General features: G+C 47.3%; 1 protein-coding gene across 2 annotated transcripts; it reads left to right on the forward strand.

Moving 5' to 3' along the window:
* The first annotated feature begins 6 nt into the window (after positions 1 to 6).
* On the forward strand, positions 7 to 11722 carry CCNL1 (cyclin L1). Of its 2 annotated transcripts, XM_015638162.1 has the most exons (11): positions 7 to 203; positions 392 to 466; positions 627 to 736; positions 6615 to 6735; positions 7149 to 7213; positions 8461 to 8560; positions 8688 to 8792; positions 9026 to 9167; positions 10228 to 10339; positions 10460 to 10558; positions 11350 to 11722. In XM_015638162.1, the coding sequence occupies exons 1-11, from the start codon at positions 108 to 110 to the stop codon at positions 11699 to 11701; spliced, it is 1377 nt and encodes a 458-aa protein (XP_015493648.1). In that variant the 5' UTR covers positions 7 to 107; the 3' UTR covers positions 11702 to 11722. The 2 variants fall into 2 exon arrangements, with proteins under 2 accessions (XP_015493648.1, XP_015493647.1); XM_015638161.2 differs by lacking the exons at positions 7 to 203; positions 392 to 466 and adding an exon at positions 2539 to 2611.
* Positions 11723 to 11728: the final 6 nt, after the last annotated feature.

The following is an 11728-nucleotide window of genomic DNA, read 5'->3' on the forward strand; positions in this document are numbered from 1 at the left end:
CCCCCGCCGCTCCGGGCATCCTCATCGGCGACCGGCTCTACTCCGAGGTGTCGCTGACCATCGACCACTCGCTGATCCCCGAGGAGCGGCTCTCGCCCACCCCTTCCATGCAGGACGGGCTGGACCTGCAGTGCGAGACCGACCTGCGCATCCTGGGCTGCGAGCTCATCCAGGCGGCCGGCATCCTGCTGCGGCTGCCGCAGGTGGGCCCTTGCCGGGGCTTGCAGGGGGGTGAGGGAGGAAGGGAAGGGAATGTCGGGCGCCGCCATTGTGGCGGCGGGAAGGGCGTGAGGCGGCGCGGGGGGGGCGGCGGTGCCTCACACAAAATGGCGGCGGCTGGGCCAGGGCACTGACTCTGCTCCTTCTCCCTCCTCCTGCTCTGCCCTCACAGGTGGCCATGGCGACGGGGCAGGTGCTGTTCCATCGGTTCTTCTATTCCAAGTCCTTCGTCAAGCACAGCTTCGAGGTGAGCGCGGCCCGGGGGCACCGGGAGAGGGCGGCTGGGGCGGCCACGCGCCACACAGGCCGTTCGCTTCGAGCCTGCCGGATTTGCTTCTTACTTACGTAATTCTCATTCTATCTGGGCTGAAAATTGTTTGCTTAACGGAAACGGGGCTTCTTTTCAGATTGTTGCTATGGCCTGCATCAATCTCGCCTCCAAAATCGAAGAGGCGCCTCGTCGGATAAGGGACGTGATCAACGTGTTCCATCACTTGCGGCAGTTAAGAGCAAAAAGGTAAGATCAGCTTCGTTATGAGCATAAACACCTGTTACCACTAATGTACGCTGCAGTTCTCAATTCACAGTATTTTTCCAGGCTAAGTTCAACGACCTAAAATTGAGAAGGGAGTGCCCGTTGGCTGCTGTGTAGGCAGTACAGTGCAATCTCGGCTGCTTCTGCTTTTGTTCACTTGGTAGACCCGTTTTCGTTGTTGATTTAGCTACAAGTTATGATTGGCAAGTATTTGTTTTAGTTTTAGGACCACGGTTGTAGTTTCAGGTATGTTCGTTGAATTTTTGATGTCTCGTAGTTACTGTAAGGTAATCTTAGTTGTGAGTAGCCAGTTAGTGAGTTGCTGTGTATTCTCCACTTTTTTAACCATACTCAGCAGTGCTGATGATTTTCTCTCCTTGGTCTGTGGCTGTCCAAGTGTCCTTGTGGTGCTAAGAAAGGATCCCTTAAGAAGCTGAACTTTCAGTGGTGACAGTGTTGCCTATTAGAAAAAGCCATTTTAGGAGGTACCTGAGGGAAGGTCAGGTTTGCCCTGCTGTGGTGAGAAGCATGAACTGAGTGTGGGAGGCTGAAGGAAGGTTTTTAGGTGCAGAAAGCGAGAGCTGCCTTGTTCTGGTGCCGTGTTCCTGCCCAGGTGGAGAGGGGGCTCACCTGGCCGTGTGCAGGCGGGGTAGAGCTGTCCCAGTTGTGAGCACCTAATGCTGCTCTTTGTGCGTAAAGCAGCGTCTTTCATGTGCAGTGCAAATTGGTGATGCATTGAAAGGAGGAAGGTGTGGTTGAAAGGAGTTCTCTAGGTTACTGTTAAACACAAAATTTATTTAATTCTCTCGGGCAGCAGTGTCAAAATCTAGGATTGGAGGCTTCAGCTTTGCTTCTGGTGCCTGATTGCTTAAAGCTTCAGGTACTCTGTAGTTACAAAAGGATTTTGTTTTAGCTACCGTGTGAAGTTCACACTTTATTTCCCTGCCCTGTGTCACCAGGTGACGGCAGGAATTTAAACCTGTGTTGTGCAAACTTCTCTGAGAAACAAAGTAGAAATCCCTTAGGGAAGCCAGCTGTTTGTTGGTGTCTTTATTCTGGTTATGCTTCTGTTGAAGCCAGAGCTTTGGCTTTGGCTGCCTCCTGATGGTGTTGTGCTAGTTAGTTCTAGATCCAAGAAGGAAGAGTTGGTGTTACACTTTGGAATTTAGCTTTGTTCTGTCTGGCCTTTAAAGCTGTTCTCCCTGACGGCCCTGAGAGAGCTGTGTGAAGTTATGCCAGGTGTGAATTCAGTGGGATTGTCTTCCACAGTTATTAAGGGAGTCTGGTTATTGGAACTACTGGAGCAGGCTCAGTGATTAGTAACGTTCTGGCCTCCATCCAGGCAGTGAAGGTTAATTAATCATATGCCTTGCTTTTCTTTGCAACGAGAATACAAATTAGTTGTTTCTTTGTGCTGTGTGAAGGATCAGAGAAACTGAACTTAACCTGTGAATTTAAATCTTTCCAGCTAGCCTGTTCCAAATCCCAACTTGTGCATGTTACGTGGTGCCTAAAGTGCATCATGTCCAGAGAAATCGTGCACTGCTACCCATTATTTTCGGGAGAAATGGGTATTGTTGCTCTGCGATTCTGAGTGAATCTGCATGAAATTAACCTTAAAAATGCTGCAGTCTGATATTCAGACTTGCACACCCCCCCCCTTTTTTTTTTTTTTTAGCAAGCAGGATGTAAACGTTTTTCTGTACTTTTTACAAGCTGACAGTTCCATCACGTGTACACGTTATTAACTTCAACTCTTTTTTCCCTTGCAACCGACTATACAGCGACCAGCTACATTTACCAAAGCCTGGGTGATGTGGAGTGGTACATAAAGATGAAGCTGTCGTCATGGCAACAGTGAGTGAAGTATCGAAAATCCCCAAGGAGAAGCCAGTGCTCTGAGCATAGGTCACTGGAATCGGGGGACTAACAGGTTGGCCGCTGGTGAACCATTTGGAAGAACTCCTGTATCTTGTTATAAGCTTTTTTCTTTGCTGTCCAGGTTTTTAGAATACTAGCTTGACCTTTTTTTTTTATTATTTTTTACTGAAGCTAACACTTAGGCTGTAGTTAGTCTCTCACACACAACCCAGAACTGAAACAGGCTGCTGTACTTTCTTTTTTAGTCTAGCATTTCTGTTAACTGAAGCTCTTAACCTGCACACGAATTTGGGGTAGTTTGGGTAGGCTTTGCTTTCTTTCTTAACCAGTTTTGGGTTCTTAGTTCCACTTTCTGGCTCTGTATAACTGCAGTTTGAATTCACAGTAAAACAAGGGTACGGAAGTCTTGAATTTGTACATTTTTATCAATTACGATGTAAGCAGTCCCTTCTATGTACCTGTTTGCAGAACTGGGAATTGCATTGGAATTTTCTTTTTATGAGATATGTAGTCAACTAAGGTGGTATTTCTAATGCTGAGAAGTAAGAAAAAGCTAAACAAGTGTTTTGGACAAGCATATTTTCTTTGGGATCTTTGACGAGCATATGTGATGTAGAACTGCATGTAAAAATGTTTGTGTGCATGGAGAAAAGCTCGTACTGTGGAAAAACTGCTTTTTAAATAACTGTGTGCCAAAACCTCTCTGTTCTGAGCAAAGTGCAACTGTTGTTTAACTTGTAGAATGTAGTTTGAAGTTGATTTTATTTCTTTTAACTGTGCCTGAAAGCTGCAGAAGGTCCTGAGACTGGAAATGTGACACGTGTGGTGCTGTGATCTCACATGGTGCTTTGAGGTGCTCAGTCAGCTGTTCCTCACTCAGGGGCCCTGCAGTGGGGCTGCATTAATGACACACGTTCTTAGTGCCTTCAGACTGCCTGCAAACCTGTGCTGCTTGTGCTTGTGATCCTGGAGACAAACAGAGAACTGGTGTTCTTGTACTGACCAGCATAACAGATCTCTGCTCCTTGAAATGAGGTGCTGGTGCTCTGCTGTACTTGTCACAAGTGCTTTGCTCATTAGGAACAAAACTCCATGCAGGGCACTGTTCCTCCAAGTATTAGTCATGTCAAAGACATCAAAGTTTAATATTACACCAAATGAAGCTGAAGCTGTGTGGAGAACTTAGGTCTCACTTGTCAAAGTGATTTTAAGAAAATGTATTTTTAATTTATTTGCTGTTAAAAACACCTTACAGTGTGTGTTAATCTTCTGGGTTGTTACACAATCTAAATCCCAATCAAGTTTTGCATCTTAGGTGTTGGATTGACTTCCCAGAGGGGCCACTGGGTGCTCTGTTCTAAAGATAAAGTCTTGCCTGGAGCTCCAGTGCTGGTCTGTAGGAACAGATTCCAAGTAGGAACTTGCAACACTCCTTGGCTATACAGGGTTTGAAGCTTGTATTTCATATGTAAGCTTATAAGTTCTTTTTCTCTGGTTTGTTTCTTGGCCCCAAGATAATTCTTGGACTGAGAATTTAAGTGCAGCAAATGCACTGGCAAAGTTCCTCTTTTTTCTTAGTAGAAAACAAAGAAGTTTTTCAAAGGGGAATCTGAAGTTTCTGACTTGTAAATAATTGTTTACCTACATTGCAGAGTTGATGGTAAAAGTATTAAATTGGTGAATCAATGCAGTGGAGAGCGTGGCTTGTGCCAGTAATAAGGTGCAGTAAAACACTTAAGTCTCCTGCAGATTTTTATTTTCCCTTGAGTGGATAAAAGGCTGTATTTGTCTGGAGGTCCTGGCTGGATAAACTGATGGTTTTCATGGCTTCCTTGGGGCTGTAGGACTTGTGACCAAAGGAATATGGGACAGCAGGGTAAAGCAGCCCTGTAACTGCAGTAAAGGCTCCCCTCTGTCCTGCTGCGCTTGGAGCCACCTTAACTTCCCTCCAGAGTTCTCAGGGAATGCAGGGACATGAGGAAGGTGGGGTGGTGCATGATCCTGAGCGCTCCCACTGGAGATTCTTTAATAGACTGCAAGTCATGGCTCTCCTAAGAGTTAAACCTGAGATGTCCCACCTGTGATGCAGCTTTCTGCTGACAAACAGCCTGGACACCTGAACTCGCTCTGGGTGCTGCTCTGCACATCCTGTTCATGCTCGTGATCTTGAGATGAAATTGTGGGGAGCAATACTGAAGGAAATGTTATCAACACCAGTAAAATTGATGGGAGTGAATTGGAAGTGAATCAGCTTCACTGATGGGAAGAACTAAACTTCCTTGTTCCACTGTCCCACTCCAGAGCACTGTGATCAGCCTGTCTCTGTAGTGCTGAAGTGTTCAGACAAAATCAGCTCCTCACTGAAGTAGTTACCCTAGAGAGGTCTGAAAATATTTTCTTCAGTTAATTTCTGTGGAGAAAAGTGACCAACCATAAACAAAAGAAAAAAAAATCTACTGATTTTGGGCTTCTTTAGAGGAGCTGGAATGAAAAACTTTTTAAACTTACCCTGCTGAGAGAGAGTAACACTTAACTAGAGAAGTTACTCTGCTGGAAGGTGGAAAACCTGGCATTTCATATAATGAGACAATACTGGAATTGCAGGTCCATCCTGGCACCAGGGAGCTGCAGTTGCTCATTCCAGAGCTGGGAGCTGCATCTCAGCCCCTTGGAAGGGCAGGGACAGCTCATGCTTCAAGTGCATGGTGATACAACAAGATGCTTTTAATAGAGAAGTTTGTTGTGTCCTTTGCCCATGGCCATCAGTGCCTGTCCAGGTGACTTCAGAGGTTGTGGAATAAACTGGATTATTCCAGCCTTGTCATTAAATTGACTCTTTCTTCCTGGGGTGGGAACCTTGGTTTTTTGAGTGTTTTTTCTGTTCTGTGACCTAGCAGGGAAGTGAGATCCACTCATGGAATTTGCAAGTTGGCAGTGAAATATTTTGTGTGATACAACAAAAGCTGTATTTTGAATCCACTTTGCATTACTTTTTTTTTCTACTGAAGGTAATGTAAAATAAATTTGCCGCCAGTGCTTGGGGTGTATCATGTACACAGACCGTGGTTTGTGAGAGCATAACCAGCTGCATAAAACATTATTCTGCTTTGGAAAGCACATGGAATGTGTGAGGCATATTACAGGGAAAAAGCTGGTCTGTCTTCAGGAGGAAGTGGATTAAAATATCCCATGTGGAATGTGGAAAGGTCAAGTCTGAGCACGGATAAAGCACAGAATGGAGTGTTACACTTGTGCATCAGGTGTACAGAAGGTTACTGTGATTAAACATGCTGTGGACAGTTCAGGGGTTGGATTTGGAAGGAATTAGGATTGACAGTGCTGGAGTTTGCAATCTCTCTGAAATGAGCTGTTGTTTTGCAAATGCAAACAGCAGCAGGGTCATCCCTGGTACCACCAGAGAGGGGAGCAGAGTCCCAGGCAGACCCGTGCCTGTTTCCCAGGTTAATTCTGTGCTTCACTCAGCTTTTCACACATCACAGGGCAGGGCTGGCTTCTCTGAAGGGTGAACCAGCTGCTCTTCAGTGCTTAGGAAACTGCAATTTCTAGAGCACGAGTTGCTACTTTAATGCCAGTGAGAAGCCTGTTCTGGCTTATTTCTGCTTTGAAATCCTGCCTGGCAAAGGACTCCTTCTGCCACCTCTGCCACGGAGAGGAAAAGTTCTTGGGAGTGCCCCCATCAAGCCAACTCCTTCCAGCAGCTGGAGCAGTGCAGTTTGCATTCACAGGAACAGAAGGTTATTTTTTTTTTTTGTATCTCAGCCATCTAATCTGTAGCTAGCCAAAAGCAGCAACTAAACTAGTTTATCTAAACTTGGACAGCACAAGATTAATGCTTAAACTTGCTTGCAGGAGTTGAAAACCGGTTTCTGTTGCCATTAGTTGGTTGGAAGGGAAAACAGAGTTGCCGTTGTTTTTGGATATGCAAAACAGTTTTGATTTTATTTCTTGCAAACTATAGGACTCCAAGCCCCCTGATACTTGATCAGAACTACATAAACACCAAAAATCAAGTAATCAAAGCAGAAAGGAGGGTACTGAAGGAGTTGGGATTTTGTGTTCATGTCAAGCATCCTCATAAGGTGAGTTCTCAATAATAATGTAATTGTAATTCTTACTCTACCTTGGTGGCATCACTGGGAGCTGTGGAACAAGAAACACAGGTGTCAGAATGAGCTGAATTATTCTCTTTATTCCCCTGTAGTTATTAATGCTTTTGCCAGAGTAGTTGGGCAAACAGCTGTTTTGACTGTGATAAAAGTCACTTCCCTGGGAAAGGGTGAAGGTGGCTGGTTTGAAAAGCAGTGAACTAAAGAACTGTCAGAAGGTGATGGGGTGACATGAGGGCTCAGAGTGTGTGCTTGGAGAGGAGCCCCCATTGTTTGGGCACATTGTTGGATTTTATTTGTACATATTTATATCTTTGCTTCCTTACTCCTGCTTTATGTGTTGAAACTGAGTCTTTTTTCTCTTTCCCCCCCTCCTTATTCCTCAGATCATTGTTATGTATTTACAAGTCCTAGAATGTGAACGTAATCAAACCCTGGTACAGACAGCCTGGTAAGTTGCTATTTTCCATTCTTTTTCTAGCCAGGAAAATAGTAGCAGAAATAACAAGCCTGCTGATCCCTATGCAAAGCAATGAGATGTAAGTTACCACCCAAACACATTTGGACAATCTCCTGGTGCTTGTTTCTGCTTACTATTTTCATGGCTTGATTCCAGGGGGGCGATGGAGAACTCAATTTAACTTTGTTCTTTTTTCTACTCTTTGATTGAAGGGTAGTCCCTGCTGGTAAGTCATAGAGCTCTGCCCTCTGCACCTCAGCCCATGACCTGGGGATGGCTGCTTTGGCTGCCCTTCTCTCCAGCCAAGCCAGTGCAAGCCTCAGCGAGTTCACTGCCGTCACCCAAAGCCATCGGGCAGCACCTCCTAGTTCTGTCCTGGCGCCAGGATTTGTATATTTGGTTCTAGAAGTAACTGTTACAACTGTTTCTCAATGTCTTTGTTGCCTACCTGCTGTTTGTTAAAGGACACGTGGGGGAGCATTCTGCCAGCATTTCTTTAGTTGATTTGCCATTTAAAGTTGAATTAAACAGAGGACAGTGCATGCAGCATGTTCACTTAGCAGCCAGGCTGGGCATGGGGGTGTAGAGTCCTCACTGACTGACTGCTGTTCTCTCCCATGCTGGGGATTTAGAAATCCATGGAGCTCTGGGCATGTGCCATTGGCAGTGCCAGCCCTGAGCAGGAGCTCAGGGGGCCAGTTCTAGCTCACAGGTCTGTTCCAACACTCAGTGAGCACATGGGGTGCCTCTCCCTGGATGGAGTTAAAGTGACTCCAAGCACACCAAATTGAAATGCAGTCAGAGTTTTATGAGCTCTGCAGGCTGCAGGTAGCCTCTGCATAATGGTAGATTGAAAATACACCTTGCTCTCCTGATGGCTCTTGAGTTCTACATTGATTTTTAAATACAAACCCATTGGTGATTAAGACAATCAGCTGGACAGATGCAAAGTTCTGGTTGAATTGTAACTTGGTGAACACTTCCCAGGGTTACTGAACCTAGGAAGTGTCTGTTCCACCCTGCCTGGATTTACTGCTGCACATTATTGCCTCGGGGTTTAAAGCAGTGGTGCAAACTGCCACAGAGTGACACATGTAAACATCCAGCACCACCTGGAGGAAATCACATGTTCAATGTAACAACAGAAAAAATAATAAAGTCAATTGAGTCTCCAGTATTGTTATCCTCTAAAAGAAAAGCAAACTGGAGTTCCAATCTGGGCTGCTTTGTTTTCTCAGGAATTACATGAACGACAGCCTCCGGACGAACGTGTTCGTTCGCTTCCAGCCGGAGACCATCGCGTGTGCGTGCATTTACCTCGCTGCTAGAGCCCTGCAGGTGAGCCCTGGCTGCCCTGAGCTCTGCCTTCCCGTGCTGCTGCTCTGCTTTCAAGGAAATTGATGGAAATGTTTCAACAAAACCTGACCTGAAATCTCCATGAAGCTTCTCCTTGTGTGATTTTCAGATCCCACTGCCTACCCGTCCCCACTGGTTCCTGCTCTTTGGCACCACGGAAGAGGAGATACAGGAGATCTGCTTAACAACTCTGAAGCTTTATACCAGAAAGAAGGTGAGCTTGACATGTTGGGGTTTGCTGCTCGATGCTCTCAGTGCAGCTTGAGCTGAGCTACGGTTGCCCAGAAAAGCTTGGGAATGCCTGATACAGGTGTGCTAATGGGAAGGGCTCCTCTAAGGAGAGAACAAATAAAAGTTACAGTTACAAGATCTGGACAGATTTTTCAGACATGAGATGAAATATGAATTATGTTAGTTCAGCTTCTTACCTGGTTGTTACTTCCACAGCCCAATTACGAGTTTCTGGATAAAGAAGTAGAAAAGAGGAAAATGGCACTGCAGGAGGCAAAACTGAAGGCAAAAGGTTTAAATCCAGATGGAACTCCAGCACTCTCAACACTGGGTGGCTTTTCTCCTGCATCCAAACCATGTAAGTGTTTTCTGAACAGAAAAATCTTTTTTTTAAACATAGATTTTAATATTGGTCTCAAAATCTTGAAACCAGATTAGAAAGAAAGGAGATGCTTTAGTCCATATTTCCCCAGATAAGAGAGCGATATATTAATAATATGCACCCTTAAGAGAATGAGATAATGCAGCTGGAGTTGCTGTGTGTTCTGTGGTGTGAAGTGAGGCTTTTTGGATTGAATTTGGGGGTGCTGCAGTAGCCTCTGTGGCCCCTTTAGCAGCAGGGATCTGTGAAAATTCCTTCCCCTGGTTGTTTTTCATGTCCTTGGCAGCTGATTTGGTGCAGTGAGGGCAGACAGCTGCTGGGCAGGAAATGGAGGGGGGAGAGGCCCAGCACTGCCTTGGCAGCAGAGGGAATTAAATGGAACATGAATTTTAAACTGGCCAGTCTGCCTGAACTCTCAGGGCTTCTCCTGAAGAGCCCTGAGTTTTCAGAGCTCTTTGGGCTGGGCAGTGTGAGTTTCTCACAGAACAAGGGGAGTGATTTCTGTGAGGAGGGAGCTGAGGTTGGAAGTTTGAAAGCAGGAGCTGTGGTGGGTTTAACAGCCCTTCCATGAAAGGTGAATCCATCTCTGGGCTGTAACAGCTGTCTAGAGGCAAACTGACTTCTTAACTTGGTAATTTTATTTGTTACTCATTTGTATTTGTGCCATTAATGTAAATATGAAATCTGTAATTTTGCCAGGCTGGCTTAATCCTTTCTGTAGCATTGTAAATAAATGTCAAGGTAACAAGTTCTGCATTGTGGGGGGCACAAAGACAGCTTCTATTTTGTGCCTTTTGGTCCCAGGTGAGCCTGGCTCTGTGCTCTGAAGGTCCCAGTGCTGTTCCTCCTTCATGGGCAGAGGGTTTCCCCATGAATATCCCATTCCAGGAGTGAACATAAATGGAGAAATGGGATGAAATAATAGATGTAGAATTCATACCTACACTTGGTGCAAATCCTGGTGAAGGGATGTACAGTGTCTTTATGTCAAAGGATGAATAAAGAACTAATTTTTGAATTGAAATTTAATTCTTAGCTTCCCCAAGAGAAGTAAAAGCTGAGGAGAAATCTCCAGTGTCTGTGAATACCAAAACCATTAAGAAAGAGCCTGAAGAGAGGCAGCAAACCTCAAAGAGCCCTTACAATGGGTAGGTACAACTCCTGATGGAGAACACTCGAGTCCAGATGCTTTCAGCTGCAGTGCAGGGAGCTCCTGGGGGCTCCTGGCGCTGTGGCAGTGCCTGAGCAGTTTGGTTTGTGCCCCACAGGCTGCGCAAGGAGAGCAAGAGGAGCCGCAGCAGCAGAAGCGCCTCGCGCTCCCGCTCCCGGACAAAGTCCCGCTCCCGCTCGCACAGCCCCCGCAGGCAGTGAGTGGGCTGGGGCTGGGGGGTCTGCCACACTCTGCCCTGTAAATCCAGGGGGCTGCAGCAGGGCAAGGCACTGCCAGGAGTGCTCTGAGTGCCGGCCAGCAAAACGGGGGAGGCTCTCGGTGCTGGGAGTGGAGCTGCTTTTAAGAGATGAGGCTGTAAAATGAGCCTGTCCTAACTGCACTGTAGCTGGGGAGTCTGTGCTGGGCTGGGGTTGTCTTCACAAGGGTCCCATAAGCAGTGAGAGCAGTCTCTGGGAGCACAGTGCCCTGGGGAGGGGAGAGGAGTGTCCCAGGTGTGCAGCCTCCTTGTGTCAGTGCTCCCTGGTGCAGTGCCTGGCTCTTGTGGGCTCTGCCCTCTCACGGTACGGGAAGGGGGGGATGCAGTGAGAGCTGCTGCCTTTAGGTTGGGGTATCCTCAGAATCTTCAGGCTCACATCTAAGCTGGAAACTGCCAACTTGGATCTCAGTGAAAGGCAACACCCTAATCAGTGATCTGGTGTTGATGGAGGAGCCTTGGCAAGGTGGACAAAAGATGCTGCATTCTCCTTTTAGTTTGAGCTGTTTATTTCCAAATGAGCTCAACTAAAAGACTCACAAGAGTGGTTGGGGTTGGAAGGGCTTTAAATCCCACATCAGTGACCCCAGCCTTCCATGGGGCAGGTTCCGAGCCATTCCCTGTCCCCCCTCACTTATCCCTGAGGGACAAAGCCTGACTTTGCAGTGACGTGGGGAGCTGTAAGCGCCGATTCCCGTTTGCTTTTCCCTCTGTAACTCTTGTCTCTCGCGCAGCTACAACAACCGGCGGAGCCTGTCTGGCACCTACAGCTCCCGCTCGCGCAGCCGCTCGCGCAGCCACAGCGGGAGCCCCCGGCGGCACCACAACCACGGCTCGCCCCACGCCAAGGCCAAGCACGGCCGCGAGGAGCTCAAGGGCGCCAGCAGACACGGCCACAAGCGGAAAAAGTCCCGCTCCCGTTCTCAGAGCAAATCCCGGGAGCACTCGGAGGCGGCCAAGAAGCACCGGCACGAGCGCGGCCACCACCGGGAGCGGCGCGAGCGCTCGCGCTCCTTCGAGCGCTCCCACAAGGCCGGGAAACACCACGGCAGCGGCCGCTCGGGGCACGGCCGGCACCGCCGCTGAGCCTGGTTCTTCTGCTGAGCCTGGTTC

Source organism: Parus major, chromosome 9 (assembly GCF_001522545.3).
Source record: "Parus major isolate Abel chromosome 9, Parus_major1.1, whole genome shotgun sequence".
NCBI classification, from domain to species: Eukaryota; Metazoa; Chordata; class Aves; order Passeriformes; family Paridae; genus Parus; species Parus major.

Bases quoted from the DNA above. Each gene is read 5' to 3' on its own strand.
- CCNL1 (XM_015638162.1), top strand. From the start codon at position 108: ATGCAGGACGGGCTGGACCTGCAGTGCGAGACCGACCTGCGCATCCTG. The intron at 6,736-7,148 runs GTGAGTTCTCAA...CTTATTCCTCAG, and splicing joins ATGTCAAGCATCCTCATAAG to ATCATTGTTATGTATTTACA. The intron at 10,340-10,459 runs GTAGGTACAACT...TGTGCCCCACAG, and splicing joins TCAAAGAGCCCTTACAATGG to GCTGCGCAAGGAGAGCAAGA.